The sequence below is a fragment of the Leptinotarsa decemlineata genome, unplaced genomic scaffold (genome assembly GCF_025532065.1).
Source record: "Leptinotarsa decemlineata unplaced genomic scaffold, Ldec_3_MD MMD2_tig00001019_RagTag_RagTag, whole genome shotgun sequence".
NCBI classification, from domain to species: Eukaryota; Metazoa; Arthropoda; class Insecta; order Coleoptera; family Chrysomelidae; genus Leptinotarsa; species Leptinotarsa decemlineata.
This window is the reverse complement of record NW_027412557.1, coordinates 6,650,136-6,664,614: the sequence shown is the minus strand read 5'-3', so window position 1 is coordinate 6,664,614 and position 14,479 is coordinate 6,650,136. Positions and strand designations below refer to the sequence as shown.

At 32.2% G+C, this 14,479-nt stretch overlaps 1 protein-coding gene across 2 annotated transcripts; it reads left to right on the top strand.

Annotated features, from left to right (window-relative positions):
* Positions 1–1,772: 1,772 nt before the first annotated feature.
* On the top strand, positions 1,773–12,154 carry LOC111506384 (peroxisomal membrane protein 2). 2 transcript variants are annotated; one of them, XM_023161440.2, is made up of 5 exons: positions 1,773–1,967; positions 2,016–2,111; positions 2,171–2,453; positions 3,929–4,043; positions 11,833–12,154. In XM_023161440.2, the coding sequence occupies exons 1-4, from the start codon at positions 1,879–1,881 to the stop codon at positions 4,031–4,033; spliced, it is 573 nt and encodes a 190-aa protein (XP_023017208.1). In that variant the 5' UTR covers positions 1,773–1,878; the 3' UTR covers positions 4,034–4,043; positions 11,833–12,154. The 2 variants fall into 2 exon arrangements, with proteins under 2 accessions (XP_023017208.1, XP_023017210.1); XM_023161442.2 differs by lacking the exon at positions 3,929–4,043 and having other exon boundaries at positions 1,779–1,967.
* The last annotated feature ends 2,325 nt before the right edge of the window (positions 12,155–14,479 follow it).

Sequence of the window (14,479 nt, the reverse complement as noted above, 5' to 3'; positions counted from 1 at the left end):
GACAAGATATCGATGCTGCTGGCCGTGAATTCATTGGATAGAATAATAAACCGCTGCTTGGGCTGGTGTACGCAATAGATTTTCAGAACTTGAAATCCTGGAACTGGTACGCTGCTGCTTCGGGTTGTACAAGATTGCACTGATGTCGATAGTACGATGTTTACTGTTCACTTACAGTATCAAGTAAAAACTTGAAAATTATCATGAATATTTTTAATTAATTTTAAAAATATCCTGCTCGAAGGACCAATGATTTGACCCACGATTGTTATATAAACGCTGCAACATTTTATTCTATCATATTCGATACGACTCAAGATATTTCAAAAACAGATCAAATGTGCGAACTTTACCATTATTATATGACTGAGAAAGACGAAAACGGAATCCAGAAGTCGCTCGTCATTTTGAGATATCTGAAATTGAAGACCAAACAACCTCAGCAATGTTTAACAAAATTATTAAATACATACATACATACATATACATACATACATACATACATACATACATACATACATAAATATACCTTTAAATAGGTGTCGAGGATAAAGATATGATGGTCTTAACACAATGAAAGGCACTTATGCGGTATATGTTCACTATACTCAGTGATGCAGTAAGAGAGGTTATTGATATGCAACATTTTTTTTTGAAATTAATCAACAATTTTTTTTGGCATAGCATCAAAAGATGAAACATCTCATAATGTTTTATATCTGATGAAGGAAGAGTCTTCAACTCTGATAACAATAAAAACATTGAACCACACAAAGCGAGCAGAACATTATGATGCTATTTTTGCTTTAAAAATTCGGTTTGTTGAAGTCCAAAAAGCGCTAAGGAAATGATTCTGTCGGATTGTAAATCAGATGAAAGGAATGAAGTTATTCAACGTAAGAAGAAAATTGAGAAAAACAAATGTTATTCGTTTCTCACTGCAAAATTCTACAAACATTCAATTCATCAGTCTCTAAAGCATTTCAGTCGAAAGCCACCGATCTTTCAAATATGCCTTAAAACGTTTAAACATTTTTTTGAAAGAATAGGAAAGGTATTAACATTAAGTTTTCTAAAACGCATCAGAGGAAGGTGAAACGCCATTTTGAATAACTTTGCAAATATAAGCGTCTTCTAGATCCGGAAAGTTTGTTTGAAGTGAACATATTTTATCGAGTATTGACATCAATATTAATTAACTGAAAGCGCGTTTCCTTCCAATGAATGAATGCTTTCCAATTTCACTCTTTTGCAACGTGCTACTTTGCTGAATTCAAAAGATACTGTTCTATTGAATGAAGCCCTAGAGTTTGACAACAAATATAAAAAAGACATCTGAATGATTTGCCAGGAAAATTATTAGTTTTTAGTCCATCTACAGAGATGAGATCAAAAAGTCAACATTTATCAAAGAACGTGCTGATTTATTATTAATAGAAAATCATTTTGTGTCATGCAGTTTTTCTGAAGTATTTACTATCATAATGTTATTTGTTGCAATCCCTGTGACTACAACTAGTATTGAAAGATCATTTTCGAAACTGACTTTAAGAAACTTGTGTACAAAACAGGCTACATGCCTTGGTTATTCTGTCTATTAAAAATTCAATGGATATGAAATATGATGTAAATATATAAATTCAATTAGTTTGAAAACATGTACACCCAAGTCTCTGGAATTGAAATGATGCAGAATCATTGAGGCTGCATATCTTTCAATCCCACTTTTTTCATATTGGCAATTGGTATCACTGTTTGTCATTTATGTTTTTTTATTTATTTATCTAAGTTTTAACCTTTAACCTCTTTTACTGGGGTCAAAATTCATTTTTTCGGATAAAACTTACAACTCACATTCCCGCATTAACCACCATAAAAATGGTCCTCTCAAAACCTTTAGTTAATGCTCTGAGCTTTTATTTTGGACATCTTTACGAACATCCAATAAGAACTAAAGCCATAACTTGGTAAGTAAAAAATACAAAAAAATGTATTCCTTTACAAATATCTTTTAGCTGTGCTTTGGCGACGGCTGGTAATTATGCTTCCCAGAGGTTGGCTGGTGCTAAAATACTGAACTATCAAAGTCTTATTGCTTATGGCATCTATGGGTAGGTCAGCCAATAGAAAAGTTGATTCTATACCTTTACATTGCAATAATTGTTTTTAGATTGTTTCTTGGTGGCACCATACCTCATTACTTCTACAGTTTCTTAGAATATGCAGTACCAGAAGATGCAGCCTTTGCATTGGCAAAAAAATTATTCCTTGAAAGGCTCGTATATTCACCTCTTTATCAAGCATTCACACTATATGTACTAGCAAGGCTTGAAGGAAAAGATCACAAGACTGCTGTTAAACAGTTACAAGATCTTTATTGGGTGGTACTCTCTAGTAGCTGGAAGTATTTAACTATTATTCATTTGCTCAATCTCAGCGTAGTGCCTCCCATGGTAAGGAAAATTTTTTTTTACACAAAACTTTTATTCTTTTATAGAAATATAATGACATTTCAAAATATATCAATTGCAGAAAGTGAAAGATGTTATTTATCTATTTTTGGGGCTTTCAAATAAAGTGAAAGGTTTCGAAGCAAAATTCAGCATATCTTGATTTTAAATTGTTGAGACTGAAAGATTTATTTTCAAACTGCAAAAATGAATACACAATTGAAATTGAAAGGGGAATATTTTTTTTAAAGAATGATTTTTGGCTTTCTATTTCCTCACTTTCATACAAAAGAAAATATGGGAAACTTACAAATGAAGAAAGAAAGCAATTAGTTCTAAATAAAATTTTTACGAATTTGTACAGATCATGCACAGAAGTTTCTTTTAAATACAAACTTGAAGAAAACAACTACTTTCACATGAACATTGAATTACTTGAAAGTCACTTTTCCATTCTGCTTATACTTCAAACCAGTGGCATTCACAGGAACGCCACACTACGTAATATATAAAAGGGTATTGATATAAAGTTTTGCTTCAGGTTGAAAATATTTGTCTTCGACACCTCGTCAGCACCTATTTAAACTTTTGAAGATGAAAACACACATTTCTCGCACACAAATATGACTCTATGTCATCGTAAGAGACAAATCTGCTCATGTTACGCTGACATTATGTCAAGGTTATTTGATGCAATCTCAGCCATAGGAACTTTTTTGAATTGAAAGAATATTTTTTAGAGAAGATTATTTTTTGGAGAACAGCTCTATCGCTTTCTACTTCTCCATCTTTATACAAAAAAATGTAATATACTTCCAAATAAAAGAAGAGAGCTAAAAAGTTTAAAATAAACTCTTCACAAATATTATAGATCATGCAAAGAAGTTTCTTTCAGATACAAACTAAGAAAAAACCTCACGAAAAAACTACTTCCACAGGAAAATTGAATTATAGAAAAGAATAAATTGTTTCATATAATTTTTTTCCACATTTTTTTGTATAAAGATGGAGGAGTAGAAAGCCTGAAATTTCCCAATACATAATTTGTTTTTAACTAGAATTTTTGAATGCTGCACTGAAAACATTGTCTCTAATCAAAATCAGTATGATTAAATTTCTCAATATAGGAAGGAGTAGTTTATTGTAACAAAAGGCAAACTTTTCAGTTCATCCCAATTATTTACTGAGTGAATTCAAAGTATTTTTCACCAAAAACCAAAAAATAATTTGTCTATCAGTAACCTGTCATATTTAATAATTTTCCTATCAAAAAAGAGCTAAGAAATTATACAGATACTTATCTTAACTTTCAATTATATGTCACAGTTGTCAATATTTGTGAGACATATTTTTTTGAAATCTCATGAGTTCAGTGGAAGGGCAAAAATTATCTGTTTACAGTGAAATAATTTTTAAAAAATCTGCAAGGCAACCTGACAACTATTTTTTATTCTACTTATTCCTATGAAATTTTTTAGCCTTACATTTTCATTGAAATGCATCGTTATATTTTGAGATATGAGAAACTAACATCAAAAAACAAATCCTTTCATAACCTTCTTCTGCCAATGATCTGTAGCTGATGTCTGTCTAGTAAGTAATTGATTTGATATATCAAATTGGAGTTATACATTTAGTTAATTCAAGTGCTGGGTTGAAAATGTATGTGCTTGTCATGCTCCTTGTATATATATATATATATATATATATATATATATATATATATATATATATATATATATATATGTATACATCACTTATGTTCTACTGATCAGAGAGAAATATTTCATCTTCATTGCATGGCTTGAGCTTCACTCTATATGATTTCATAGAGAAAATATTGCTATCATTGGGAATAGCAAGAATTCACTATGACAAAAAAGCTCAAAGAAGGGTTATTAGTCATCATGCTTTCCTGGATTTTTTACACATATCAACATTTTTCATCACGTCAAAATGAGGAACACATGGTTATTTATGTCTCAAAGTTTTTACCAATAGGGACACCATAGCTTTTTGTAATTTACTACATTATCCTTGGTTATATGCTGTTTTTTGTGACAAAAACTCTGATCACAATCGTTTTGGCTAATGTAATGATTGGTTATATTGGCTGAAAGTTAGCTAGATTTTCTCTAAGCCGACATTCCACACGATGCTGAAACCCAGGAAAGGAAATTTTTGTATATCTTAAGGTTCCTTTGAATATATTATTATTCAAGGTAACTCCCATTTTTTATTGTCTCTTATTGATCAGTACGTTATAATAATAATAATAATAATAATAATTTTTTATTATTTCCGTGTTAAAAAGTACATTGTTATACGTACAGTGGCAAGGAAAACGTCTGAGGGTAGGACACGTTACAGAGTATAATGTTTGTAGTAATCAATAATCTAAAAATATGATACATATAGGTATATACATATAATTATTTGTTTGGCTTAGATTATGTAAAAAAATAACTATAAATAAATGAAAATCAATTTTATCACATAGTTGTGATATTTTGTCATTAAAATATAAAAAAACAGTTTAAAATTCGTCAAGTGTGTAGCAATTTTTTTCAATAAGTGCCTTTTTCAGTCTTGATTTGAAAATGTTAAGATTTGGTGATATTTTAATTGATTCTTCTAATTTATTAAACATTTTTGGTCCAAGATAAAGAAAACTTTTCTGATAAAAAGTTGTTCTATGAATATTGGGCATCAGTTTGCCTCTAGAACGAGTTGGATAATTATGTTGCTAGAAAGGTGTATTATGCTTGTTTCTACAAACGTATATACACAATTCATAAATATAGAGACCAGCAACAGTTAGTATCTTGAAATTTTTAAAAGCATTTCTACATGATTCTCTCCAACCAATACCGGCAATGATTCTTACTGCATATTTTTGCAAAATAAATATTCTTTCAGCAGCAGATCCGGTACCCCAATTCAAAATTCCATATCTCAAGTGGCAGTTTATGGTCGCATAGTATAAGCTCAGTAAAATCTCTTTACTACAAAAATTAGCCATGAATCTCAGAGCATAGCAGTTTTTTCTCAATTTAATACAGAGGGTCTCAATATGAGGAGTCCATGTGAGTTTGTAGTCCAAGGTGACGCCTAACATTTTTGTAGAAGTACAAGATTCAATTGGCAGATCCCCATTTTCATGGATAATAAAATGTTCGGGCCACTTACTAATTGTGAACTTCATCATCACAGTTTTAGATGTATTGAGTGTTAAGTGATTTTTTTCTGCCCATATGTTCACTTGTTTATGTACATCCTGGGTTCTTTCCTGTAGGGTCATTACATCAATTTCCTTCACTATGAAATTTGTGTCATCTGCATACGCTACTGTGTGAATAGTTGACAATCCTTGAAAATATTTCATCAGGTCATTTGCATATATCAAAAATAGTATAGGTCCAAGGATTGATCCCTGTGGGACACCCTGCCTAATGGTTGCCAACTGACTGAGAGTGTTTCCAACACTGACACGTTGCCCTCTATTTTCCAGGTAGGATTTCATTAAATCTAGGGCAACTCCTCTTACACCATATCTTTCCAATTTCCCTAATAGCAGGTCATGATTAACGCAATCGAAAGCTCTGGAGAAGTCTATGAACAATCCGCAAATATGGAATTTACCATCAAGTGCATTAACCACATGCTCATTGAACTCATAAAGTGCTGTTTCTGTACTTTTGTTCTTTGTGAAACTGTGTTGGTTTTCTGAAAAAAGGTTATTTGTTGTGAAGAAAGACATTAATTGATTTTTTAAATTTAGTTCAAAAATCTTGGAAATACTTGAGAGTAAGCTAATTCCCCTGTAGTTTTCATAGAGGTTTCTATCCCCTTTTTTATAAATTGGTGTTACTTTTGCTAGTTTTAGACTATCCGGAAAAATTCCATTTTCAGTAGACAAGTTTATGATATACGTCATTGGGCTGCAAAGTTCATAAGAACATTTTTTCAATAAATTGTTTGATATCTCATCATAACCACTTGCGTTTGAATGCTTTAAGCTCTTTATCAACTCTATAATTTCGGGTTCCGTTAGTGGACGCAAAAACATTGATTTTTCGCATATTGAGATTTTGCTATTCATGTAATCGAAGTCTACATTTCGCGGCTGTATGAAATTTGAGAACTCATTATTGAAGTTGTTGGCCATGTCTATATTTGATACTTCAATACCATCTTGTTGAATTTTTATTTCAATTACCACGTATTCTTTTTTTTGAATAGTATGTACCATATGCCACATTGATTTGACTTTGTTGCTGGAAATAGACATTTTGTTATTTACGCACTGTTTATAACTGGCTTTTAGTTTTTCCCTATACGTTTGGGTCACTCTCTTATATATCTCCTTATAATTATTATCAACTTTAGCACATTCTGAATAGAGGTTTACTTGGTGTTTCAGTTCGTGAAGTTCCGGAGTGAAAATGTCAAAATTATGCTTTTTTGTCTGCTTTCGGAAGCGTTTCACCGGAAAAATCAATTCAATATAATATTGAAGAATATTGTTGAAACTTTCATAAGCTTTGTTTGGGCATATTTCTTTATAGACGTCATCCCACGACTCCTTCTGTAGGACAGCCTTGAAGTTTCGAATGTTTTCTTCTGAAAAAAATCGCCGGACGTTTTGAACATTATTATTTGCTTTTTTTATATCTTCTACTTGAATTTCAATGATTTGAGCATAATGATCAGACAGCCTGAAGTCTTCAACTTTTATTTGGTAATCAGAATCATCTCTGATAATGAAATTATCTAAACACGTACTTGATTTAGCCGTTACTCTGGTTGGTTCTTTGATAGTATATATCATGTTGAAACATGCCAGCTGATCACTGAAGAGATTGAGTTCTCTGCTTTCAACTCCAAAATTTATGTTATAATCCCCGCCTAGTATTATGTTTTCATATTTGTCACCTAATAATGTCAGTAACCCTTATAAACAATTTAGAAAACATTTAAAGCTACCCGATGGAGGTCTATAAATACATGCAAAAACCGTTTTGTTTTCAGATAACGCAATGCCACAACATTCAAAGACCCCTTCAATGCAGAAATTGGTTAAATCAATTATTGAAATTTCTAACCTGCTTTCATCATTCTTGTAAATTGCTACACCACCATTTTTAAAAATAAAAACAGTGCAAAACTACTATGGAAAACAGTAAATGCTGCTTGTTCTAAACTATCAAACACACGGAAGTAACAGAAATTGAAAATGGGGATAACAAATCCACAACTAACCTTATAGTGATTGCGGAATTTTGTTTAGAGCATCATACTAAAATCGGTGAGGACCTAGCGCTCAAAATAGAAACTCCTCGGAATTATAAAGAGCTCAGAAAAGTTAACCAAAATTCAATATATTTAAAAGAAGCAAATAAAGGTGAAGTTGAAAAATCTTTAAAAAACATAAAGCACCAGGAATAGATCATATATCGTTAGAAGTCCTTCGAAATATTGAAGAATATATTAAAGAGTCTCTAACACTACTCATCAATAAAATACTGACGACAGGATATTGGTTTAAATCTTTAAAGACAACAGTTTTACTAAACCCATTTTTAAAAAAGGAGAAAAATTAAAATGCATCAGTTATAGACAGATCAATTTCTCTAACCACTGGTATAATTAAAATTTTGGAATATATTTTGAAGGGAAGGTTAACAGATTTTCTTGAGAAATATACTCTCTTCTCATCTAGACAGTTTGGATTTAGAGGGGCCGGGTCAACACAGGATGCGATAAAAGTATTAAACTACCAAGGCGTTCGATACTGTCAGTCATAATAAACCCCTGAAAGCTCTAAAAGATTTAGGTATTCGTGAAACGTTTTTAACTCTCATGAAAAGTTATTTGAGTGAGAGAAAGCAGTGTGTCAAAGTAGGTAATACTTTAATGAAATGAATTAAAACATTTTTGTCTAATTACCACTGGTTGATTTTATTTATAAGACCGGTTTCGGGTTTGACCTCATTATCAAGTATATAACTTATAAATGGAAAGCATAATAGCTTGGGAAGGAGCCTATAATAATATAAAGAATGTTGAAATAATTCAAAAATGGATTTTGAAAATAATATTCAGAAAACCAATTACCTACTCATCAGATGACCTTTACAAGTTTGGCAATATCTTAGATCTAAAACAAATATTTCATTTGACATTAGCTGTTGTTCAAAAAAAAAACTTTAATAAAATATTTCTGCTTCACTAGGTCAAAAAAATGTACTATTTTGGTTCCACATGTGACTGAAACTATATCCCAGAGATCTAGCATGTTTCTTTGACCAAAGATATATAATGATCTGCCAATTGGATTGAAACAACTGAACTCATCTCTGTTCAAGAAGAAATTATGGCTGATTTCAAGATCAAGAATTTTAACACATTGAATTATTGATATAAAAAATACATATTATGATACTAATTAAGTGAAGGCTAACTACAATAATCACTTTTAGACACTCGTGTCAGACTTTTTGTGTGGAAACCTGGGGCATGCCATCATCACATCCACACAAGTCATACTTTCCTGAATTTGGTGGTCACGCTTGCCTCATATTTCATGATTAATTTATTAAATATTATAAGTTTTGATACGATTCTTTTTGTAATATTCATCCTTACTTCACGACAACTGATAGTTACAATTCGTATATCATCCTAAATACTGTCAATCTTATTCTTATTATATTTTGAATAGCAATTTTATTTTTACGAAATTTTGGCTATTGTATGTTACTATTTAGTATTATTACCGCGATAAAAATTAATTTTGTTTACTGTCTTAAGCCCTTTTCGTTCCAAGTTTGATCTATTGCTCTGTTTATAATTAAGCTATATTTGAAAATCTCAACCTAGCTGAAAATACATCGTTCTGGTTAATCTGTAATCACACTTTTTCTCGGGTTTTTTCCCATTTTTTTGACTATTCATTTGATTCGTCAACATCACACCCTAATAATTAGCTTTTGTGCGAATTACTTTTCCGCGAGTTCGTTCTTCAAACACTTCAATAAGGCTATATAATAAATAGTCACCGTTGATGGTTTTTCCTTTTCAAGATAGTCGAAGAGTATTATAATATGGGCATCCCAAAATACTGAACTGATACAATAACGTTACCAGCCGACTGTTGAGTGCACGAGTTGGAGTGGGTTCACCACGTGCAGTCCACTTAAGTGACAATTCGTTTTTATTCTGGTGTGAAATGATGGAGCCACGTTTCATCCATTGTCACATATCGACCCATAAATTTGGGTTTTTTTCATGGTGGAACAGCTTCAAACACTGCTCAAAATCATCCATTCGTTGTTGTTTTTGGTTGACTGTGAGCTCGCGCGGCATCCACTGTGAACAGAGATTTCGCATATCCAACACGTTCCTTTGATATCTTTGGAGCCTCAGCTATCGCGATCATCTACACTTTGCAGTCATCCAAAATCATTTTGTGGACTTTTTTGATGTTTTCGTCGGTAACAGCCTCTTTGGGGCGTCCACTATTTACATCGTCCTCGGTGCTCATTTCACGTCGTTTAAACTTAGTATACCACCTCTCAACGGTTGATTTTCCTGATGCAAAGTCCGAATAATGTTTATCAAGCCAAGCTTTGACTTCAACAGTATTTTTCGCCAAAAAGCAATGCTTTATTAACACACGAAATTCCTTTTTATCCGTTTTCTTCAAATTAACAACAGTTGCTCCTCTCAAAATGTTCTATCATTCCACAAACTAATAGTCTGACCGCTGTGAAATGTGCACACGAGTCTTCTGAAGGTTAGTTTTAACTAAAAGTCATATGGATGTAATACTAGTAGCGCCATCTGTGTGTTAGCCTACGAACTTTTCAGTTCATCTAATATGTGTATTCTCCTAATCATTAATTGTTATTTAATGCCAGGTGTATTATTTATCATCAACCATAAACCTGAGAATGATGGATGGCCAGGTATATCAGGTGGTTATTTGTTGTGATATTAAATGCATATACCATATATACCAAGAAAGTGAATTATCTGAATCATGGCAGTTAGGAACTGCCCATTTCAAATGCAATTTCCAAAGCATTTTGCAGCAATCCACACCTTACTCACATGTTTATTTTGGAATATTTGTATATTAGAAATTGAAGATTTTGTAATGTAACCATTCATAATAACTAGTAAACAAATCACATTAAATGTTTTATATAGCATGGTAATTGATATAAAATAACTCAGATAATTGAATCTTTTCTTTTCAATATTCAGAAAAATTAATTCAATTTCAATTCAACAAGAAGTACATATAAGTGATACAAACTGTACCTACTAACAGTTTTCATAAAGTTTCTTTATGTAGGTAGGTAGGTAGATCTAAAGTGAGTGGGTCTATTCGACCCTCCACCGCAACCCATAAGGGTTTATTGTGGCTCACACCTATTCACACTCGGCCAAATAAACCCAGCTTCTTAACGAAGCCGATTAGTTTGTAAAGTGAGTGGTCTTTCAGGTCAGATGGTGAGAGTACGGATCTGCCGAACTCAAAGAACCTGATTCGGTCTCCAGCGGGGCAGGCACAAAGTATATGCTCTGCAGTTTCATCACTTTCCAGACAGAGGTGACACACACGTCTTCCGACAGTCCAAGTCTCTGCATGTGATTATTCAAATGACAGTGACCTGTAAGAAGACTGTTAGACATCGTAGTTCATCCCTACTGTAGTCCAACTACTGTTTGGAATCAAGCTTCGAAGGGTGAATAAATGGCTTGGAGTGAGCAAATCCTGGAAGATTTTGCCAGAAGTCCATAACTCTTCTTGCCATTCAGGTGTTCAGTGTTTGTTTGGCAAAGCCCAAAGCGATGCCAATAACTTTATGTAACTGGCAATAATAAATGTTGTACATTGAATGATGGAATTAGTTTATTTGTATACATATTTCATCCTCTATTTGAGTAGAGCCATAGCTAGGAGGTGCCAAAATGTGCACAGAGGGCGCAAAATTAAACAGACTGGTGAGATGTATCAAGAAATATAAATTCCACTTTTATGAAAGATTTATTTCAGTATAATGAATCAAAACCAGTCTATTTAAAAGAAACCAGCATGTCTATGAAGTATAAAATGAGTCTGGGTGTCTTTTGTCAAATTTTTATTGTAAATTTTTGTCCCTGATGGGCTTTTGTCATTTTCTCATATTCTTTAATTGAATTATCATTTGTACATTGTTGTTTTTGTAAGAATTATCTGTGAAGAAATAACTTATATTTGTTCTGTAATTTTTTACTACAAAACCATGAGAAATACTGCAAAACAACCGAATTTTTGCTAATGACACGGGATATCTCCAACTTTAAACTAATTTTAATTTTTCACTTCCAGTTGCGAGTTCTCACCACAAACTTAATGGGGTTCTTTTGGACTATCTACATAGCAAATCAAAGGCGTCAACAACAAGCTTCAAGTAAATCAAAGTGAAAATGATTTTTTATGAGGTTAATATAATATATTTTATGGGTTTTTGGGAGGAAGGATGGTTACTTCATAACTTTTATTCACGGTGCTTTTGTTATTGATAAAATGATATACAAATAATAATATTTTTTAGATAATATTGTTTTACATTCCTTAGTAAATATAAAGAGTTTTGTTGTGTATATTATTATTAATAAAAAATATATTGTTATTAAAAAAATATGTGATATTTCTGTTTTGCTGTTTTTCGTTTTAAGATATGTTACTGCAGGTAATTATGGCAAATGAACTTGAAAATAATGAGGTTGTTGAAATATAGTTTAAATATATTCAAGGATTCATAGTAGATGGAATATGAAAAATTGTTGAACAACAATTTGAAAATTATTATCAGACCCTCGTCTTTTAGACGTCCAAGTCTCCTGCAGCCCCTAATAGGTGAAATTAATCTGTTTGGTAGATTTGAGAGTTGGTGACAGTTTCTTGATAATAATATGCACCTTTTATGCATTGATGCTAATTGACCCTTCATATTCAATTGAAGTTGGTTACTTGTCAATGCAAATTTTTTTCTTTAAAGAAGACTTGTAAGTTTGTATGAAAACAACCCCAACCCTCTATAACTGCTGACACAACTTGAACGAAAAGTAAATGAGTTATTTCATTTTCAAGTAACATTTCATTGTGAGATTTTCAACGAACAGTTTACAAAACCACATTAGGTGTTTCATTAAACGATAGTGCTTTATATCAATCAACATTTTGATTAATGTGGCATCCTACCTACCTAATGACTAATAATTTGACATGAGTTTAGGTGAAAACTAATTAAAAATTTTAACTTCTGCAATTTTATAAACAAATTCATTTTATTGGACATGTAATAGAAGAAAAATCACCTGAAGGATATACAAGTTGACATATGGTTTTTGTCCGAAACTTTATATTGATCAAACGGAGAGAACTTTCTTCCAAAGAATAAAAGAAAACATATGAGTAGTTTCTTGATATGAAAACTCAAGTAATTTTCCTTTCATTATATATGCATTCAAATGAGTTTGTAAAATATCTTTTCACATGTTTGAAATTGTAATTATTTCATTCCTAAACTATGATAAAATTATTCAAAATGTTTTTTCAAGCGGTTAATTATCGGGCAGTTCAGTTTTAACGAACATGTCTGATGAAGCGATTGTATAATGAAACAAATGTTACGGTTTTGTGAATGTTCAGTGAAATCTCACAATGAAGTGTTACTTGAATACCTACATTATGGATTTTCACCAAGTATCGGCCAATTCCATCATAGGTATTTTGTAATTCTGATTGACGCCAATAATGATTTTATTATGCTGTTTCAAAATTTTTTTCTGTTTTAATGTCATGTGTTTTCGTAGCTTCATATTTTAATAAATATTTACTTTACTGTGTCCTGATATACCCTATATAAATTATTGCTTTTCTTTTTTTCTAATTTTTAGTTTTTTGCCTCTATTTAGCCAATAACTATATGATGTCGTTAAGCGATTTTCGGCCAGTTTTTCTTAACGAATTCAGATTGAACCAAAGAGCTGCCAAGCGGCCCGCAAAATTGACCAGGCATTTAATGAACGCACTGTTCGAAGATGGTTTGCAAAATTTCATTCCGGAGATTTTAGCCCCGAATATGAGCCCCGAAGTGGTCAACCTAGAGTATTCCAGGACGAGGATATGAGGATCTGGGGGACCTGGGGTCCCATGTGGTTTTTGATATTGAAAATGTCAAAAAGCTCTATAAGTGGGTGCCCCACGATTTGAACGATCGACAGAAACTGTCACGTTTCAAAGTATGTTATTTGCTTATGCCTCAACCACTATACCCCCAGACCTTTCGCCAATTACCATCTTTTCAAGCACTTTCTCATCGGTATAACTTTTACCAATCAGGATCAGCCAAAAACGGTCTTCGTCGATTCCATAGAATCCTGAGCACGCAATTTTCAAGCTGATGGAATCAATCGACTGATGTTACGTTGGCAAAAGTGAACTGATTCAAATGGCGCTCATTTCGATTAAATTAAATAAGTATTTACCGAGATATTACTGTTTAAAATAGACTCGTAAAAAAAGGACAACATTTTTTAAACAACCTAATATGAAAGTCCAAACTTTTACTTGACCCACCTCATATATACGTCATTGTCATTCGAAGGTTAAGGAATTATATAAATTATATTCACTAAAAGGAAGTTCTTGTCAAAGCCAACGCCACTAATAGCGCAGAGTTGTGAATTTGTGAATTTATGTGAAATATTGGCTATTGGCTTTTCTAATCCATAAAAAATATAACACCTACTCAAACCCTAGGAAATAATACATGTTAGGTAGCACTAATACATTAAAACACTTCACTCTGAACAACTAATATATTCCCCAAATAATGTTTCCCCACAACAAACGTATCCTACTCTAGTCTACTCAATAATGAATATCTCCCGATAATAGCTGCTTCCATGAATCATCCCCATTACGCATAATTGGACTATCGATATATAGGGCAGTTGCTCTTAACATA

Coding starts and splice junctions, on each gene's coding strand:
- LOC111506384 (XM_023161440.2), top strand. CDS start 1,879: ATGGTCCTCTCAAAACCTTTAGTTAATGCTCTGAGCTTTTATTTTGGA. Junction 1,968..2,015: donor AGAACTAAAGCCATAACTTG/GTAAGTAAAAAA, acceptor AATATCTTTTAG/CTGTGCTTTGGCGACGGCTG. Junction 2,454..3,928: donor TCAGCGTAGTGCCTCCCATG/GTAAGGAAAATT, acceptor GAAATTTTTTAG/CCTTACATTTTCATTGAAAT.